The sequence below is a fragment of the Protopterus annectens genome, chromosome 6.part0 (assembly GCF_019279795.1).
Source record: "Protopterus annectens isolate FY-2018-M chromosome 6.part0, PAN1.0, whole genome shotgun sequence".
Classification (NCBI taxonomy): Eukaryota; Metazoa; Chordata; order Ceratodontiformes; family Protopteridae; genus Protopterus; species Protopterus annectens.
This window is the reverse complement of record NC_056737.1, coordinates 518945337-518966994: the sequence shown is the minus strand read 5'-3', so window position 1 is coordinate 518966994 and position 21658 is coordinate 518945337. Positions and strand designations below refer to the sequence as shown.

At 36.3% G+C, this 21658-nt stretch overlaps 1 protein-coding gene across 1 annotated transcript in view; it reads right to left on the bottom strand.

Annotated features, from left to right (window-relative positions):
* Window positions 1-21658, bottom strand: part of LOC122803867 (melanoma inhibitory activity protein 2-like) — a 477884-nt gene that overhangs the window by 207745 nt on the left and 248481 nt on the right. The window contains exon 3 of the mRNA XM_044073547.1: window positions 14382-14468. Within this exon, the coding sequence (XP_043929482.1) occupies window positions 14382-14468 (87 nt within the window). The remainder of the gene's footprint in view (window positions 1-14381; window positions 14469-21658) is intronic.

Sequence of the window (21658 nt, the reverse complement as noted above, 5' to 3'; positions counted from 1 at the left end):
AGAGAAGCTCAGAGTCAACAGCATTTTGAAGTAATTGCACTTTGTGAATAAACTGTACACAGCACACTGAAACTTCCCCAGAATGGTGGTACTTTGCTAGGCAATTCTTTACAGTGCAAGAAACACTCTGTAATGGCAGCACTTTGTGAAAAAACTCACCCAGCACAAGAAACTTTTTTAAATGGATATACTTTGACTGTACTTCACAAAATAGTTGCACTTTGCACACAGTTAAACTCTTCAAAATACATGCACAGTAATAAGCACACATTGTAAGCACTTTTACACACTTTGAGATACTTCAAATAACTCTAGTTATGCCCTTGATACAATACAAAGTTGTAGTTATGCCAAAACCCAGCACTTTTCCAAACAAATATGCAATCGCCTTGCTTTATTTATGCTTAACGTGCCCTTTTTGCCCTTATTACATTTGTTTTGCTTGTTTAATCTCTTTTCATGCCCATTGTATTTTTCTCATGCTCGTTTTACTCTAAACATGCCCATTTTGCCTTAAACATTCTCATTTTGCTTTAAACATACTAGTTTTGCTTTTCTGATAATTGTTTTGTCAAATATCTTAATTTTAAACATTTTTCTTAGTTTAATAAACCTTTTGTGCATCCTTGTTTAATAATGCGGTGTGTGTCCTTAAAATGCTGTTTTATCTTTTTTATAAAATAAGTAGTTTGTGCGAATTCTCATTAACTTTGACTCTTTTCTGGCTCTTTTTTATGCTCGTTTCTCTTAGTTTACCTTCACTGTCATCTTTGCACCTCATGGCTCCAAATATCATTCTCTGGAATCCCAGTTCTGACACCATGTACATCTCCTACTTTGGACACTATAGAATAGTCTTGGTGGGTTCTGTTCAAGCAGCTTTATTGTATACAAATACATCACAATATAAGTTTCCTGACTTTAACTTAAGTAACTTATATACAAACTAACTACTGCAATCATACATGCTTACTCTCTGGCTGCACTCTCAAAATGGCACAGGTAATAGCATATGCCTGCTACTTATATGTGCACGCTCAGTCCTTGATATGGTTCTTAAAGACACAGCACATACACTCTGATCTACATCTACTTTATCTGAATATCTGTTTAAAGCTTCTTCCATTTTTTTCAGCCTTTTATTGTTTGAGTTAATATACTCCATCAGTGTTTCATTTATTTTATTCAGGTCTGTGTGCAGTTGCTTTATACTTTCCTCTAGGTTGCTGGAAGTCATGTCTGGAGCTTGCACTGCTTTTTGCTTAACAGCTGCAGTACTTTTCCCAGCCAGTGTTTCTTCATCACCTTTTGTAGCTGATTTTCCTTCAGGTCCTCTGTACTTCTTTTTTCCTGGCATCCAGTCTGTATACTTACTATAGAGTTGCTAAAATTTACTCAGAAATTTAGGTCCACTGGCTTTCTCTGTTAAGTTTCTGTTTTCACACTGTGAGAGCTAGAATTAAGCTGTTACTCAATGTGCATCCATTTTGGAAATCCTAGGCTGGGAAGGCTTTTGATAAGTTTAGGGAAAAGGTATATTATTCTGCATCACTTGATTTTATAATTCTCAGCAGTCAGGCTCATTTGAAGTTTATGCTTACCACTTGTACGAATGTGAGAAATACTTTGGCATCTATTGCATTTTGTGAAGACAAATCTGCTTTGTGCAACTTAGTTTCTTATGTTTATGAACTCACTACTCATTGTTTAAAATGTGCATATGACTCTGCCGATGCCACTTCCGTGGTGGCTGCCTGGTTGCATTCTCAAAACCTCTTAGAGGATGTCAAAAATCTAAATGTGAAGTTTCCCTTGGATAGAGAACTAATTTTTGGACTTTCTGTCACAGAGATCATTAGAAATTGTGATGACAGAGGGAATTTGATTAAGGGGATCTCTTTGATTTTGCAACTTACCTTCTCCAAGTTTATCAAGACATACTATCCTCCCTCTTCAACTGTCAATAAAAAACAAATTGAACAGTCCAACAGTCAGATGGAAAGCAGGCATTTAAAAAGCAATGTCTGTGAGGTTCCAGAAAGAAAACAGGAACCTCTCCCCACCCACGTCATAGCTCAGTCTAAGTCTAGATGACTAAATGAGGGTCTCCCCATCCCACCATAGCAGTCCCATTATTCTTCCAAAAAGTCCAAACCTCCATTCTCTCTTTGGCAAGAGACTGTTTCAGACATATGGGTTCTGAGAGTAATCCATCAAAGTTATAGATGGTAGTGGGAGTTTCTCCCTCCTTTTTGGGAGATTCCCTCTCATCTGCCACTCGAGTGCTAATTATGTATACTAAATCTGAGATTGCACAATCCCCATAGAAGGGACATATTCCTCAACCATAGGGATTGCCAAGTTTGCACACCTGTCCACCAACAGTTTTGTTGAAAAAAGTGTGTTGACAAAACATGTCAACATTTTGGAGTTTCACTTATTAAAAGAGCTCATATAGCATAAATTTATGTACAAGTAGAGAACATGCCACACTAACTTTCCAGGTAGGTAATATTAAATTCATCAAAGGTCTAATGTTTACAATGAATCACTTTTACAGATTTTATGATTCAAAAATATATTATTTAAAAATAATTAAAACAATTAATTGAGACTATTGAGGCTTCCATAAAAATAAATAAATACATAAAGATATTTGAAGATGTGATATTTGTTTTCTTCACAATGTATCAGAGGAAGAAACGTTAGTCTAAAACATTTTTAACAACTTAAGTGAAGTTAAAATTGTGGTCACAGTATTGTAGACAAGTTTAATTTCAGTAATATGGCATTTTGTTTGTATTTCTAATTATTGCTTTGAAATGCTGCTGGGTAATAACAAGTTTTAATGCTCACTGCTAGAAGAATAATATGCCTGTTTTACTTAAAAGCAATTATGTTTAAAAAAACTTTTCATTTTTAACATTTCTCAACCAATCCTTGCACAATGGGTATTTTTTCTAAATATACTAAGCAGCCTGTAATAATAGATGATTGGCTGTAAGATGCAATGGTTTGGCTTACAAAAATCATGTATACCAAGAAAACACAATGCAAAGTCTGAGATTAATGCCAGAAACATAACTTTATTAGGTCTGTTACCCATACTGTATCTAAAAAAATAAACTTACATTTTGAGTATCATGTTTCTGTGAGGATAATGAAAAGGAAATTCCACTAGGCTAGCCTGCTGGCAAAGGGTTTCTGCTCTTGGCTATGTTGCTAACAAACAGGGCTCACTAACAATACTAGAGACAAACTTTTGGCAAGGAGGGATGGGAAAAAATGACTGATGGGTAGTGATCTGGGCCCCTGTAACAGCACAACCTCCAAACGCACTGCCATATGTGAAACAATTACTTGTAAGATACAGCATGCACAAGTGGCCAAAAGCATGTGAGAATGTATGCATGAAGACCTGCCTCCCACACACTGAGTACCATGACTGGTATAGAACAGCAGGGATCTTAAACTGAACATATTTTGCAGTAATCTGTTAAATAAATATGATATTTGGTTACGAAAATCTGAAAATATTTATGTTGTGTATTACTCAGTACAGTGAAATCCACAGAAGTGGCACTTGAAATGTTTTAATACAATTAAAGACAAATTAGAATTAGGTAAAACATGTTTTTCTAAGCTTATAAAATAAAATAAGCAAAACACAGAAGCATGAAAATTTAAAACTAAAGCAGAAATCAAGAGTGCATGCATTTGTCTACTTTAAATATTTTCTACAAATTTACTTAATGACAAAGAACATATTGGAATTCAAGTTAAGATGCAATACATTTTACTGGACCAACAAAGGTTTTACACTACAGCTATTCAAGATTTTGGAGTAACCTGAGCCTTTCAACAGGAAGTAATAAGCTATTTAGATAGGTAAGGAGTAATGCAGGACAGAGTGGGTGATATTGGGGAAATAATGCCTACTCAGGATGTGTTTTGATGGCCTCTACACCCATGAAAGGGCATTATTTCCCAAACACCATCCACCCTGGTGGGGATTATTACTCTTAGAAAATGAGCTATCTGTTAAATTGTTTCATATTTGCCTTTCTGTTGGTGCATACTCTTTTAAAAATATGTTTGATGTGATACAGTTCTGTTGCCTAATGGTTCAAAGTCACTGTATCATACATAATTGTTGTTGGAGGAAGTATTTGTCACCCAAAGTTATAGAAGAATTTAATGTCAAAGCACACACACACACACACACACACACACACACACACACACACACACACACACACACACACACACACACACACACACATTTAAAAAATTTCACGGATACACACATACAGGCAAAGATAGACTCACACACATACAAATATATAGAAGCACACACATGCACACACACACACACACACACACACACACACACACACACACACACACACACACACACACACACACACACACACACACACACAGACATATGCAAAGAAACACACATACACAAATATGCAAAGCAATTACAGCCACTTTCTTGACTGAATACAACTCACTTGTCATTTGATCAAATTAATGAAAAAAATACAAAGCATTGCAAACAACCCCACAAATGTCCCTGATTTTGCAGAATGTCCCTGATTTGCCTCCTTTTTCGGATAAATGATTGAGGATTATAGGTTGTCAGTAAAACTATAGACATTATTGCTCAGATAATGCATGTGATGGAAAGCTTCTTTAGATTTGATTTCTTGAGCAAAGTTGTCGAGAAGTATGCATTCTCCCTCTCTCTCTCTCTCAAACACACATACGCATGCACGCGAACACACACACTCTCTTTCTCAGTTGCATTTTTTTCTTTATTTTACCACATTGCTAAATACAACCGTTTTAAACCACACTTAGCAAGAAGTTTTCTTTTTTACATTTTCTGTTATTATTTTATGCTTACTGTACAGCAAAACCTCATTTAGCAAGTGTAAAAAATGGTAGCCATTTGCTCTTTTTCCAAATAAGCTTCATATGCTGCCATGACATATCAGACTTTACATGTACATTAACACACTGTTGGACAATGTTTGTTTAATGCAATTTAATGCCCACTTGCTCCTGAAAGCAAAAACAGTGTGTATTGCTCTTTCCCAATTGCTAAATATTTTAGAAATTCCAGTGTGGGGAAAAATTTCACTATGTAGCACAGGTGCTTAGAGCTATGATATAGAAACTTCCAAAGGGAGACAGACTATGTGTGTTTTCTGTGTGTCGTGAGGGTCATCTAAAAATCTTAGATGGCAAGTTTCATTGCCTACAAAGAAAATGAAAGGACCTTTCAAATGATACATTAGAACCAATGTTCATTTAGTATTAAAAAACAGTATTAGTTCAAGTCATCTACCATTATTCTAATTTTGAAAGTAAATATCAATAAAAACAGATATTTATTCTAACTTTAAAAATAAATATCAATAAAAATAGATATGTTGAAAGAGTAATTAAAAGTAGTGAAGGACAATTGTAAACATGTATATAGTCAATCTCAGCAAGAGGTCTATGTAAGGTAGAAGTCTGAGTTTAAAAATATAATAACAATAAGGATAATGTCATTGTATTCCATTACAGAAATGCAAACAGTGTTAGGTGAATAAGATGTTAGCTTAGAATGTGTGAATACTGCTAAAGTGTGACTGGGGATATTTCTGAAGAGGTCAGCCTGACCATCCCAACATGAAATAGTAAATGAAACATGTTATAAGCAGTTTCTATGCTATATAAAACTTTGTTCCCGCAAATAAAGGGGAAAAATAAAGAAAGTGAATAGCTGTCCTGGAACTAGTATATATATATATGTATGTATGTATGTATGTACCACGTGTCATCAGTGTTAAATTCTAGTGGGCATCTTTGAAGTGAAGCAGTACTGAACATATAAAATATTGAATATTCGAGCCTTACTAATTGTTAAACCAATGGTTTGAAGTGTAATATAATATTACCCACTCTGTCTTTTTGAATAAAAAACAGATGACAATTCTACATAGCACCCCAGAAATTTTTCATGGACCTTTAACTTTTTGAGAAGTTCAACATTATGAGGCCACCCTAACTCATCATAAAAATCATGCATTTTCAGTATAAGATACATATACAGTGATTTGATATAATTAATAAGCCAACTTGCAAGTGATTTATCATTCCTCTACTTTCACAACTGCTGGTGTTTGAATATTTCTGAGCTTAACCATATCAGCCTGTCTACTTATTGCCCACCCCTTTCCCTTTGTTTCTCCCTCCCCTGAATAATGGTGCTCAAGTTAAATCTTTCTTATTGCACATCTCCAGCCTCATCAAGCTAATCTCAACAAGGCATCATAACATTTGAATTATAGCTTGTATTACTGCTTGTTATCTCTATGCATACTTAAAACAACTGCAATATTTGCCATATTCATTTAATCTTTGCACAACTATGTTACAGTTGATTTGTTTGTAATAAGTGTCTTTCCTAGTGGCAAATTTATGTATCACCTCTGAACAACTGTTGTGTAATTTATTTTTGTAAAAACTGCCTTTTCCTGCTAGGTTCGGATTGTGCCTGAAAAGGGTTACTGGACCAGTGTATTTAACTGGTTAATAAATGTAAAATAAATAAATATGTGCTAATTGTTAGTTGCTGTTGACAAAAGTTTTCCTAAATGTTACGTTTCAGTTAAAGTGTATTTTCAGGCTTTATAGGGGCATTGTGGCATCTGGTGAGTTAAGTACCATAATGCATTAGACATACTCATTTATTTACTTGTGCTATTTTCAAATGAAAAGCTTGGTAAACTTTTCATTTAACCATGACCCAAATAAATGTAATGAATCCCTTTGTGAAGTCACTTTAGGTATAGGTCCATAGACTTTTACCAGACTGGCAGGAGAAAAAAATAGGAAATTGTCCATCCATATTTGTCAGAAACTGAGGGAGAGAGGCCAAAGAGAGCCAAGAGGGTAAATGGAGGAAGGTCTAAGAGTAGTGCTACTAAGTGATCACACACAAGTGCTACTAAGGGAAAATTTGTAGCTGGAATACCTCAAAATGGGTTCCATCTACTGTGGTTATCTCCGGCATCTGAGCAGCAAAGCACATTTTCAGAAGTGCATATAGTACTCACTAATAAATTGAAATGCTGGCAGCACTACAAATCATCTCACATTTTGCATCTTGGACAACTGTATGGTTTATGCCAGATTGCTTCTTACAATAATTGGGTATAGTTTGGCTATTTCTTTCACACAGTATTTGGAGATCTTGAAAGGTTTATATTTTCTCAAATTTTCATTCTCAGTAAATATTGGTTGTCGGTCCCTTATGATTTTGTAGACCTTTTTAAGGTCTGTGTAACCTTGCCATCAGGATCCTCTCCTTTTACTGGAGAAACTGTCATCTTGGTAGTTGTGTTGCCCATTCCTCAGTGCTGTAAAATTCCATGGCAGAGTAGCTCTGAGCATGGAAGGCTTCGTGCAGTTATGTCATCTGTGCATCTTTCCCTCTTCCTCACTGGAAGAAAGTCATTGATTGTGTAGTATTTAAATGTAAACGACATACTATTTTGTGTGGCTGGGATGATTATTGTTTCTGTGCATATACATCTGTCTGTTGATTTCCTGCAAAGACATGTCTATAAGGTTCCATTATATATGCTAACCTTAGTATCCTGAAAGTAACACTTGAAGCCAAATACAGCTTTGTAGATGATGGGACCTCACTGGGCTCTTGGTGGAACTCACTGAAAGTTTACATGTCATGTGTTCAAATTATGAATAAATTAATAAAATGGATATGTGCAAATGGTCTGTGCATGCAGTGCCTTAGACATTTGACTTCTGTGTTTCTCGTGAAGAGGTTTGCACACTGCTAAGCCATTTTGGTGTCTGTTGCAGTTCTCATAACATGAATGCAATACATTCCATTAAAGTTGTGTCAAAATGAAGTCTATTAGTTGTCCAGTTACATCTAAGGTAACTGTGTGATAATCTGCTTTCTCTCATAAATATGTAACATGGACACCAATGTTGCCCTTTTACGTGATACTTGTACAGAATTATATAACATCCATGGTGGCTGGTAATAGAGTCAGGTGGTAGGTTATGATAATTTGAAAATTTGTGAAGACAATGAATAGTTTCATGAATAATATAACTGTGCATTTTTTTACTTCTGGCTGTAGATGTTTACCTAGAATAGCAGAAAATCCATCTGCCAGAAACTATTGCTCTTCCTGGTTTCCTTGACTTATACATTTTATTAACATGTAGAAGGTTTTTGGCTTAGACTGACTGGGAATAAGGTCAGTCACTGTCCTGGATGTGATCTGGGAAGTAGTTAACAAGTTCTTTCAATTCTCTGTAATGTTCAGTTGGATCAGCAGGTAAATACCCACAATAGGTGTAATAAGAAAGTTGTCTGTTGGCTTCCACAACATAAAAATCATGGTTTAAGATGAATACTGCAGACTCTGTGTCTGCCCTTTTCATGAGAATGTGTTTGGATTTTAAAGTCTGTAATGCCTTTTTCTCAGAAGAAAGAAGGTTGCAATAGGTTTGTTTTTGCATATTCAGGATGTGACAATGTACAGTTTGACTGAAGCAGTATCTTGAAATAAAAGAAGAATTTTTTTTATAATTTCTGAATTCATACTATCCACGTTTACTCCTTTTTTCTGTCATAAAAATATTTAAGCCTCGGTTTTTGAAAGTATTTCTAAATTCTCTACAAAACTGTACTCTTATCAATTACTGTACTTGGGCAAAACCTAAGGCCTCTAAAAGGGATTGATAATCCACTAGAAGTCAAAGTGTGGATGGACAATTTGGACGGGACTAAAAGCCTAGAGGCCTATTGTAATGTATGTATATTTCCCACAGAAAGATGTGTTCTGGCCTAGCAGACAGTCTGTGGTGAAGGAAAGATCTTATACTTCTGACAGGCAGAATACAAATTATGAAATTTGGATTAACATGATCCTTTCATTGGGAATTAATATGTTCATGATGCTAGATACAATGCTTTACTATCAAGTAGTGCCAAGAAACAAACAAGAGTACTTCATTTCTAAAACTTTTTTCTCTCAAACTGGTATTTTTTTAATTTCTCATTTAGCTAATACTAAAGAAATGATGCACACTGTTCTCTTCTTTAAGTACAAGTGGAAATTACAGCATTTTATTTAACACTGATAACTAAATTTTGAAATAGGAAAGTGTTTTGCTGTAATACGGATTCAACTTGTGACTCATATTCACCTGTTCTGACATCTGCATTCACCAGTTGCAACAGCCAATACTTTAATTCTAATTTTTGTTATGATGGATTTTAAATAAAATAAGTGATGTTCCACAGTCTTATTGGGAGAAGAAATAGCTGATTTAATAATCAGTAAATGCTGCTGACAAAACTCATAGGTCTATCTTGACTTACTGCACATATTCTTTTGCCCCAACAATGGATGAGTCAGTAGTGGCCTGCCTAGTGACTAGAATGACCACTGATGAAGTCAGGGTCTAGTAGAGTAGACTGTAGAAAGGCTTAAATCAATTAGAAATGGTCCTTCTTCCATTGTACTTCCCCATTACTTATTTCTCTTGCATGACAGCAAGGCTGCATAAGGTGCTGGAGCAGTTTTATTTACATGTGCACCAATACATTATAATTTATTTAACAGCCAAAGTACCACAGATTGAGATATAAAATTTTACAGGCCAGTGCATGATTGGTGGTCCCCACTAGAACCTCTTGCTGAATAAAAACCTGATATGACATCAAGAAAAATGGTTCATACAAAGGACTATACTTTATATTGTTCTGTTTATATTACAGGAATGTAAATGTAATCATTTATCTGCTTTATCAAAAGTTAATGACTACATTCCATGCAGAAAGCTAAAAGCTAAGTAACTTCTGTCATGGTGAATGGGGAAGTGGAGGGGGCAATAACTGGAGGAAGAAGAATGAGGGAGAGGGAAAGCAGGGAAAAAGACAGGAAGTGAGGTAGATATGGGTGGTTCCATGTTAGTGTTGCAAATGACAGGAGTTTGAATTCTACTTGATTAAAAAAGTCATAAAATTAGAGTTCTAATTCTGAACACAAGTATTATTTATTTATTTGTTTTATTTTAACATTATTTTACCAGGATAAATCCAACTGGACACAAAGTGTCCATTTTCAGTGGAGTCCTGGGGAGAAAAGCTCCAAGGAAGTTAACAGAGTACATACATGGTTTAGATAACAATAAAAAACTGGTATATAAGGTAAGAGAAACAAAGAAGTACAAGAACAATTTTGTAAAACAATAAGATACTCAAACAATAAGATACTCAGGAGTAGAACCCTATTTACAATATTTACAAAAAAAAAGTACATATCAGGTGAGTATATCAGGTGAGAATATAGTGTATGCAATGGAGGCATACAGCGGGTCACTTATATGGAGTAGTGAGTCTTCAAGGGGGGGTCTTTGCAGTTGCAAAGAGGGTTAGCATAGAGATGTGAATTAAGAAGGCCCTTGAAGGTGCTTGTGTGACTTTGTAGCCTGAGTTCAGGTGGGAGGGTGTTCCATACTTTAGTAACATCATAAGAGAATAGGGCCTCCCCAGCACTGTTATTGCATGGGTTGATTTCAATCAGGTTTTTGTTACATGAATGTATTTCCCTTTTGGGGTTGTGAACGTTTAGTATATCAGCTAGGGCAGGGCTCTTCCCCGGATGAAAAATAATTTGATGGGCTATGATCAGTTGGTGGTAGCGTAGGAGGTTTGGAAATTCTAACCAGTGTAGTTTAATTAGGGATTGGCAGTGGTGGGAATGTGATCTATTATTGGCAGCGAACATAGCTATTTTATTGTAGCATGTGGAGAGTTTGTTCAGGTTAGTTTTGTTAATGTTGGTGAGGACTAGAGAGGCATATAGTAGTGTTGATAAGAGAGGAGTTCTGGCTATTGTTGTTCTGGTTTTGGGGGTTAGAAATAGTATGCAACGATATAGGCACCCAAGTTTTTTATGGACTTTAGAGATAGTTTGGGATACATGCTTGTTGAATTTAAGTTGTTGATCAATAGTGATGCCTAAGAGTTTGGCCTCAGTTACTGGGGTGATGAGGGTGCCATTGGCTGACATGATGGTAAAGGTGGCAGAGGAGTGATTGATTGGGTGGAATAGTATTAGCTGTGTTTTTTTGGGGTTTAGTAATAGTTGGTAGTTGTTTAGCCAGTTCTCTACCTCAGTGAAGGATTCCTGGGCTTTACTTTGTAGTAATTGGATGTTTGGTGTTGAGCAGATTAGAGTAGTGTCATCTGCATACTGGACAATGTTGGCTTTAGTGGTAGCTAGGTGGAGATTATTTGTAAATATGTTGAAGAGAAGGGGACCAAGGACTGAACCTTGTGGGACACCGCATGTGACAGGGAGTGGGGGGGATAGGGAGTTGCCCCATTTGACAGCTTGTGACCGGTTGTTTAGGTAACTGTAAAACCATTTTTGGGTGGAGTCATCGAGGTTGAATTCTGCTAGGCAGATGAGGAGTTTGCTATGGGAAACTGTATCAAATGCCTTGGATAGGTCTAAGAAAGTGGCAGAGACCAGCTTCCCTTGGTTCCTATGCAAGTTTATGGTATTGGAGAAGTTAATTAGAGCAGTGTTGGTGCTATGAGGAGGTCTGAATCAATGTTGGGTTTTATTTAGAAGGTTGCTAGTTAACAGATGGGTAAGGATTTGGTGGTGGATACATTCTTCTAGAATTTTTGAGAGGGGTGATAGGACAGCAATGGGACGGTAGTTGGAGAGGTCAGTAGATGGACCTTCCTTGTGGAAAGGGATGATATATGAGGTTTTCCATAATGAAGGAATGGAATGCAAGGAGATAGATCTGTTAATGAGTAGGGAGACGGGGTAGGTGATGGCCTTGGATGCAGTTTGGAGATATTGAGCTGGAAGACTGTCGGCAGCTAGGGTGGTAGGTTTGAGTTTAGCTAAGAGATTTTGAATGGTTGTAGTTGGAACTGGGTTAAAAGTGAAGGGGGTGGAGTTAGTCTGGTAGTTTAAGGGTTGATGTTGGGTCATGGGTGATATTGCACTTACCAGGTTCAGTATTGAAGAGGTAAAGTAGTTATTAAAAGTAGAGGCTATGTGTGGATCAGTACCTGTGATATCTGTGGGTGGTGTGCTAGCTTTACCAGGCTGGAGGATGTTGTTCACTGCAGCCCAGAATTTCTGTGGGTTGTTGTTATGTTTAGTTTGTAGGGAAATATAGTAGTGTTTCTTGTCCAACCTAACCTGCTTTTTTGCTTTATTTCTGAGCTCAACAAAGCTTTGCCTAGTTATGGGAGTTTTGTATTTTTGCCAAGTTATCCAAGCTTTGTCTGTAGTCTTGAGTAAGATTTCTGTGGCATTGTTTAACCAGGGGGCAGGGTTACTTCACGATCTTATAGTTTTTAGTGGGGCTAGTTGGTTTAAAATCTATAGGAATTTGGCATTAAAGTATTCTACTGCATTATCCAGGGGAAGGGTTTTTATGGGAGCCCAGTCACAGGATTTTAGGGCTTCTGAGAATTGTTCTGGGGAGAAGTTTTTTTGGGAATGGATTTGTAAGAGAGCGGGGGTGTTAGTAGATTTTATTCTGTGCTGAAGGAGAAAGGTTGGGTTATGGTCACTGAGGGAGTCAGGTAGTATTCCAGATAGGTGGGCAGTATTGGGCTGGTTAGTCAGGATCCAGTCTAATGTGGATTATCGTTTGGTGGTTTTGTCAATTCTTGTGGGTGAATGTATGAGTTGTATGAAATTATATAGGTTTTTGTGGTTTGTGGTTGGTGGCTATGGGTGAGTGTATATTGTTCCAGCCTATGTTGACATCACCTAGGAGTAAAGTTTCTTGGGACAGGGGGGTAGGCAGCCCAGTGGAGTATAGATTCTAGTGTCTTAAGGTTGTCTCCTGGGGGTATATAAATGCAGAGTAGGTTTAGTTGTTTGTGTTGGTTTAGTAGGATTTTGGTGAATAGGGTCTCGGCAGTGTTGAAATCTGGGGTTTCTTTTTGAAGGAGCTAGACTTTTAATTTGGATTTGTAAAGAAGGGCAATGCCACCACCTTTTCTGTGAGGTCTATCAACTCTTAATATGTTGAAGCCAGGTGGAGTTATAGAAACAAAGACCCCATACCCTTAATGCAGGAGGCTATGCCCCTGAACACATTACTCAATATAATCAGCTCTGAAGTTGCTGCACTAAGGAGAAAAGGGAATTTCATCTGCAGAGGCATTATTTGTAAACAGAGCTGTATTATGTATACAGGAATGGTCATAACAGTAACTGTTGTGTTTAGTGTATACAGCCAGTAGGGAAAAGTGAAAAGTAGAAACACATAGGTCTGGAGCTGTTTAAAAATATAAGGAACACACTACCACTATTATGCAAGAAATGTATCTAAAATGATATTGTTTAAAAAAACATAACTGGTAATATTCATTTGAGAATTTAGAGTTTCCACGTATGTTACAAGTGGTTCAGATGGGAATGTGGATATACTTTAGCAAGAGCAAACCCGAACAGGTCAGCCTTCTTCAGTATCTGCATTTACAGCTATTATTTCCTTTTCTCACCAACAAATGTACATTTCAAAAACTACTGCATAACAATCATGACTCACTGCAGTTCCACCTGGCTTTTTTTTCATATTCTCTTTCCCCCCATGCTTACTGACCACCAAGCTTCCCCCATTGGGAAACAAGCCATTCATTCCCTGATAGTGGGAATTTCACACAGAATCAGGGTGAGAGCTGTCACCAAGGGACATCATTCAGGTAGCTATTGAAGTGCTTTGTGGTATTGCCAGAATCTCCATAAAAAGAAATTTTTAATAATCCTAACCTTAACCCTGGGTGGGGGGACATGACATTGGTATCACTGCAGAGGCCCACAATGCCTTCCACGTGTCTTTGCTTGCATCTGCACACCCAAATTGAATGCTACCACGAAGCATCGGCTTGGTGACCCCATTGCCTACCCCCAAACCATGCATTTGCATTGCTGTCTACTCTTCCATGGTTCTTTCTAGTCAATGGTCAGCACTGCCCAACCTCCATTGCCAGTCTCAACAGACACCTAAGACACTAATCAAACCTGTCTGTGTGGGCCATAATCAGGGCTTTGTTTCTGTGTGCCATTTGAGCAACCTTGGGATTTTGATCTGAAATACTCTGTTGCACTTTGCTCACAAGGTTATTTAACATAAAATATAAATTTTGTCCAGCAAAAAGCTGTAACTGATTACATTTACTACTGAATAAGTCATACATTGTCTGTTATTAAAGGCAGGTTCAATGTTATCGTAGAATGCTGTGCAACTGTTAGTAAGTTACTCTGTAAACCATGTTCCATTTTTTATTTTACCTTAGTTGGAATGTCCACATTTTTAGACACATATTCTTCTTCAAGATTAACTGCATCCTTTGGAAAATATCCAAATTCTTTGTCAATCTAGGAATAAAATAACAATGCTATTACTTTTATGCTTTATGTATTTAAGTAATTGTCACATTTTATATTAATGAATGACTGTGTGCAGCTAATATAAGTTAATTTGTTACTTTAACAATGCATCATATTATAAAAGACATGGTTATCAAATTGTGTATATACGAAAATTACACACACACACATTAAATTTAGAAGTGTGCAAACAACATGCCAAAGCTTCAACCAGTCAAACAAAAAAGTTTTTTTTTTTTAATATGGGCAAGCCACTCTGCTTGCCCCACACCCCTTAACTAAAACAAGAAAAAAAAAAACAAAAAGCCACTGTTAATAATGTACCGTGTTCTGTAGTAACTCTTCATATTAGCTGTGGATTGCTTACATATATCTTACTCTACTCTTCCTTACAATTTAATATTTAAGACCTTCAGCACTAACTCCAAGACTACATAACTCTGGGCAAAATAGAAGCCCCAGAAAAACAGTGAACAACTGCTGACTGTGTAATAAAAGCAGTGCTACCAATGATTTACTATGAGAAAAAAACAATCAGTGAGCTACAACTCATCCAGATGGGGTCAATGAGTTGCACATATATGATAAACGATGTATTACACATAGACAGACACACTGTATATATAGTAACAGCACCGTTATTCACTACTACTGCACCAAAAGGACCATGAGCACCACCAAAAAATGCCTTTTAGTAGTCAAAAAAAAAAATCTAATAACTCTGCCATGACTCACTGTACTCCTCCTTTGTATCCAAAATCTGGAAGCCCATCCTACTCACCCTAAAACAAATCCATAACTTCTTAACATTAAAACAACATCTGATGGAAACACAGTCATGTTCTTGACATTTACCAGGGGTAATGACTCCTCGATACCCACAAAACTACATTCACCAAAAGCCGTACATAACGTCCCAAACAAAACAATTGTTATTAACATCCTTTACCTGCCTTTTACTGGCTAGTTGTTCTTTATGTACAAACCATTTTTAACCAGCCCTCCCTTACCTTTTCATATACCCCCCTCTGTTATATTTTCTTCCAACTATAATGTGCTTGTCTGTTTTTCAACTCAACATCCTTGCATCTGTTTACTGACATTTTATTGTACTTTGTAATCTATTCTTCTATCTTACAACACAGTTTCCCTACATCTACATACCACAATTCTTCCATACCTTACAAACTACTCAGAGCATCTTCCTTACCCTGCCTATAGTAGCCAAGTCAGTTATCTATGAATACTGTATATAAGCCTAACCCAAGAAGCCAATGTTAGTAATGTACTCTGTTCTGTAGAAACTCAACTTAGTAGCTGTTGATTGCTTATATATATCTTACATGCACAATGCAAACAAGGTACTTCTGTATTGTAATAGTTCTACTTATTTGTTGTTAATATTCAACATATCTTATTTCTTTTTTCTTTTGGTTTAGCAGTTAAGACTACCTACTCATTTCAGTTACATTCACTGTTTATCTTTTAAACATCAACTGATAATTTTTAGTAATGCTTTATTAGATTTGTACTCTTTTCTTATTGTAACCTTTTATAAGCTTAATGTATATATTCTGTGTGGAGCTTCTCTCCTTCTCCCTCCTCTGAAAATGGGGCTTTGTGCCCAGTCAGATTATCTGGGTAAACAAATGCTAATAAATAAATAAATTACTCAATCAATCAATCTCCATTACCTAATACAATATTCCCTAATTTTTGAACTTATCATTAAAATGTTTCTACTAACTAATACTGTTTACCTACATTTTACTATTATTCTCCGAATCTTATTTATGTATTTTGAAATGTATACATATTTTGTATAACTTCATTATAACTGTTTTCTGCAGCTTTTCTCCACAGGCCTACACTGAAAATGAGCCAACAAATGGAATGGATTAATTAATATAAAACCAACTACCACAGCTAAAAACATATAATTTATAAATAAAACAATAATGATAAGCGCTTTTGCACACAAGGCACTACTTCAGATCTAAAAACAATGTAACAACTCGTGATATTTAAAATACAATGTATCTAATGGCATGAAAACATTAGGTAACCCATCTTGCTTTTAAGACCAGCTTTAAAGGAACATGGCCATTTAAGCCAGGTACCTTGTGTGCTTGTAACTAAATTATCCACTTAGTCTTTGCAAGTTCAGTGCCATTCACTATATTACAACCTTGTATATTATCAGTAATTAACTGTAAAACTAAAAAATTAAAAGTGTGCCTTGGATTTAATTCCACGTGCTTTGCAAGAGCATTTTGTGGATTTTTAGTGTGAATATTGCTAAGATATTTTGGCATGTGCTCCACGAACTTACAGTTCATCTTTCCTACATAAAATGGGCACATTGATTATAAGAAGCAACGTACACCAAATTCAAACTTTTACAATTTGCATACAGCTTTGATTCATATTTATACTTCATTATAGGATGAACAAAACATTCGGATCTAGCTATTGAATTGCAAGCCTTGCAAGATTGGCATGGAAAGATCCCTTGTCTATTTGATCCAATAGCACTCTTGATCTTGGGACCGTAGCATAATTACCTTTTTAATGACAGTCCATTTCTAAAACAGAAACTATGTATTTCACCAACTATTTCTTTCATGCAGTCATCAGCTGTCAGAACACTCCAGTTCTTTTTAATGACGTCACAGATTTTAACATCACAAGAGTATGTCAACATTAATCTAGTTTTATTCTCATGTTGTCTGATCGTAAGGTGGTTGTCGTGCTGATTTATTTTCCTAGGAAATTATGTTTTACCCCTACCTAGTCTTATCTGAATAACTTGGTCAAGGGAGTCATCCAATGCTATATTTCTATAACCCCTGTTAACTAAATCATCTCTCATTCCTTATACATTTCGCATAAAGTCTTCATCTTTTATATCTAATCGCGAGACTCTAAGGAACTGATTTTTAACTACATTTTTATATACATGCTTGGGATGCATGCTAGATCTATGTAGTAAGATATTTCTCTGATACTCTTTCCTGTATAATTGCATGTGCAGTTTACCATTTTCATCGAGTGAGATCTGAACATCTAAAAAACTTATCGACTGTTTTGAATAAGTGGCGGTAAACCTAAGAAATGCTGTGCTTTTCTCCAAATAGGAGATAACATTTTTCAAACTTTGCAGAGTACCATGCCACAGCAAAAAAATATTGTACACAAATCTCTTATAATATTTAAAGTGTTCAGAATGTCAGTGCTGACTGATGACATATTGGTCCATCCACTTGGCCATCCCCATGTTGGTGTAACTGTTGCCGCATGACATGCCCATTGCTATACCAAGTGTTTGTAGATAAAATTTTCCATTAAATATAAAAATATTATGTCCTAGTATAAGTTCTAGTAGATATAAGGATTGCCTGAGTATTATAGTAATTTTTGTCATGTAGAAACCGCCTTACAAATTCTATTTCAGCATCTTTTGGTATCACTGTGAATAACGTACAAAAGTCCAGTGTGACCAGATAGCAGTTTCTCATGTTTCCTTTGTTCTCTACACACTCGAACAGTTGCAGAAACTGCTGTGTATCTCTAAGAGCAGATAGGAGTAGACCTTATATTTCTAGGGAAGTAAACCAGTACAACAACCACCTTGTGATGAGATGACATGACAAAACTAGATTAATGTTGACATACTCTAGTGATTTTAACAAAATCTGTGATGTCATTAAAAAGAACTGGAGAGTTCTGACAGCCGATGACTGTAGAAGACAAATAGCTGGTGAAAGACCCAGTTTCTGCTTTAGAAATGGACTATCATTAAAAAGACAATTATGCTATGGTCCTAAGATCAAGGCTGCTATCAGATGTAATAGACAAGGCACCTTCCCATGCTAGTCTTGCAAGGCTTGGAATTCAACAGCTAGATCCAACTGTTTGTTCATCTATAATGAAGTATGAATATGAACCAAAGCTGTATGCGAACTGTAATAAATATATATATATATATATATATATATATATATATATATATATATATATATATATATATTACTGAATTAACACAGATGCTATAATGCAGTTCAAACTGCTGGATAACATAAGTCTTTCCTCAGAGTTTTCAGTGAAAACAAAAGAATAGTTAACAGGAATTTCCCAGCTTTCACTCGCATTGTGCTACCTCAGCATGAGCTTTGCATACAAATGCCTCTATTTGGTCTCAGAACTGAAAATAAACATACTAAACTGCGGAAAGTGCTCTGTTACAATATGGTTCAAGAAATAATACACACATGAATAAATAGATACTGTACAGTTTGAATGTCTGAATCAAAAAATTATTCCTTAATCTTTCTTAAGAATTGCTTATACACTCCAAATATTATTAGGAGGATCATTTTCTAAGCCAAACAGCAAATTCCGAAAAGCAACAAATTTTGTCTTTTCTTAACAAATGCATTTCCTTTCCCTTGTATTAAATGGCATAAGATGTACTTGGCACTAGCTGGTATTACATGTGGTGCAGCTGACATATCCAGCACTAATTTCTCACATACACCCTAGATATAATGTTTAGAGGTAGGATCTCAAACTCACAGCCCTTAGACCTTAAACAGCCCGCTAAACTTCCAGATGAGCATGACAGTTAGTGAAGCTACTATACTGCTTTGCTGGCTGCAATGACTACATTTCTTTTTGCTTTGGACACTGTGGCCTTCAACTGAGTGCACTAGACAACATGCACCCTTTCTGGTCATTTGAGTTTGAGACCCCTGATTTAGAGTATTAACTAATGGACTGCTGTCATCCAAGGATAATCATTAGTCAGCATCTATTGACTGGTTTGTTAATCCATTATTTATTTTTATTTATTTACTTTACATTAGTTTACTGGGAAGTGTTTGAATGGGCCAGGAGCCCAGTTTCAGCGGAGGCTTGGGGAGAAAAGCTCCATAAGAAGTATACTATATTATAGGGGTGAAAGTGGTAAACATATCTTGGTTCTTAAAAGTGTTTTTGGTCATGTGGTTTGTTTAGGTTATTGCTTTTTATTTCACTGATTTGTGGAATAGGTTCTATTTTTTGGTTATTAGTATGTCTGCCCCCATCAGCTCATTTGGTGGTAGAATAAGATAAAAATAATTAGTGATAATTACTTTTAGTTCTTCAGTAAATGAGCTGTTTATAGAATAGCAATATAACAACTTGTATGTTTTAACAATTTCTGACCACAGTGTCTTTTAAAATTAAAACAGACATAAAACTGAGCCCTGTTACCAAATAACCAATGAGTGAATGTGTATGTACATATAGATATAGGTATATATATATATATAGATATGTGGGCTTTGACTTTATTGGCCTGAATGCACCCATATAGACTTAAATGTAAAAAGCCATGGACATTCAGGAACCAATCAAGTCCTTAAGGGATCATTTGCATATATCCCATAGGCATTCATTACAGTAAGTTTCAGGTATCGCAACAGTGAACATTCTACCTCAGCTATGTTTTTCTTGCATTTTTTACTGGATGGTTTATTTTTGTGACCTTTTTACCATTTGGCTTGATATATATTAAATAAATAAAATACCACCGTGAAGCAACAACTCATTACCATATGAGTTTAAGATAAGTTCTACTAACAGACAGGGAACTTTTAATTGATTCTGCATGGCTGTTAGGAAGCTTCACAATGAAAACTACCTGCCTTTTTGTCAATTCTGTCTATGGAAAGAATAGCAACTTGTCCTTGGATCTGACAGCATTAGTTATATTAGAACTGTTACTGATATTTCAAACAGTAAAAATTCTTTATAAAATGGTCACTGCAAAAGCAAGTATGAGCAGACAAACCCCTGTCCCAGCTGTGGAACTACAGGTAAACTAAGTTTGTACTTATGGCTACCTTTTGGCAATGGGAGTATTGTACTTTGTGGAAGTTCTCCTTCCCTTTGACTGACTGATTACCAGTACATTAAAAGCACAACACATAAACAATCAGCTACATAAATGGGAAGTTCACATGATTACAAATATAGTCACACTGAGAAGAATTTGAGAAAATACAGTTATGTAAAAACTTACCATAACAGTAGATATCTCTGTCCTCACTGTTGCAGTATTCTTTACAATAGGGATCCCCTGCCTAGGGCAGCCTGACATTCAGCCAGTATACCAAACCGTTTAAGTTGTAATGGGAATGCCATACATCACACATATGCTCACAGTGCGTGTCGTACGGCATAAAGGTGACATCCACATGTACCACCCTCAGAACTCAAAAAGCCCCAGTAGGAACAACAGTCTAAGGAAACTATTTGGTAACAAGTATATCCAGAAGGGAAAAAGATCAGGCGGAGGAGGGAGTGAGCGAATACTGCAACTGTGAACAGAAGGACATCTACTGTTATGGTAAGATTTTACACATCAGTACTATGTCATTCCATATCACTGTTGCAGTATCCTTTACAACAGGGAGAGTAAAAAAGGTCATAAAGAAGATTTGGAGGAGGAAGGGCCAGCAGAGCCATCTGGAAAGCTGTGAAGAATGGCCCTAGCAAAACCAGCTCTGGCCGTATAAATCACATCCAGCTTATAGTGCTTGGTAAAAGTATGCACAGAAGTCCAGGTAGCTGCCTAAAGAATAGAATTAGTATCCAACCCCTTGGAAAAAAGCACCAGAAGAAGCTACAGCCCTAGTACAAGGAAGGCTCTTCCCATGTGGGGTCATTTACTGCACTGTTATAACTTGTTGATACTTGTGAACCTCTGCTATCTCTGAAAAAAACAAAAAAAATCTTGCTTTTTTCCCACTTTTCTGAGATTTAAAAAAGATCAGTTACAGGCTTGCTGTTCTTGAACTGTTTGTAAGTTTCTGTGAGGCCATTTTTTGCTTGGGCTAAAGGGAAGTCTCTCTGTTGATCAGTGGCAGTGAAAAACATTGAGCAGCCTGCCTGCCCCTGTGGGAGTGGTTACTGACTTGAAACTGTAGTTTTATTGGCCATTTTGGGTCAATTCCAAAACTCCTTCGCCTTCCTCTCTTAAAACCCTCTTTTGCGCGGTTTTGCGCTTTTTTGAGCATAGAGCAACAGCGGGCAGCACCGCCTAATTGGGTTTAAACTATTCCTGGCTCCACAAAGTCTGCTCTTCACTTTTTCCCTTAGAACTGCTCTATCTCTCAATTTAAACACCATAT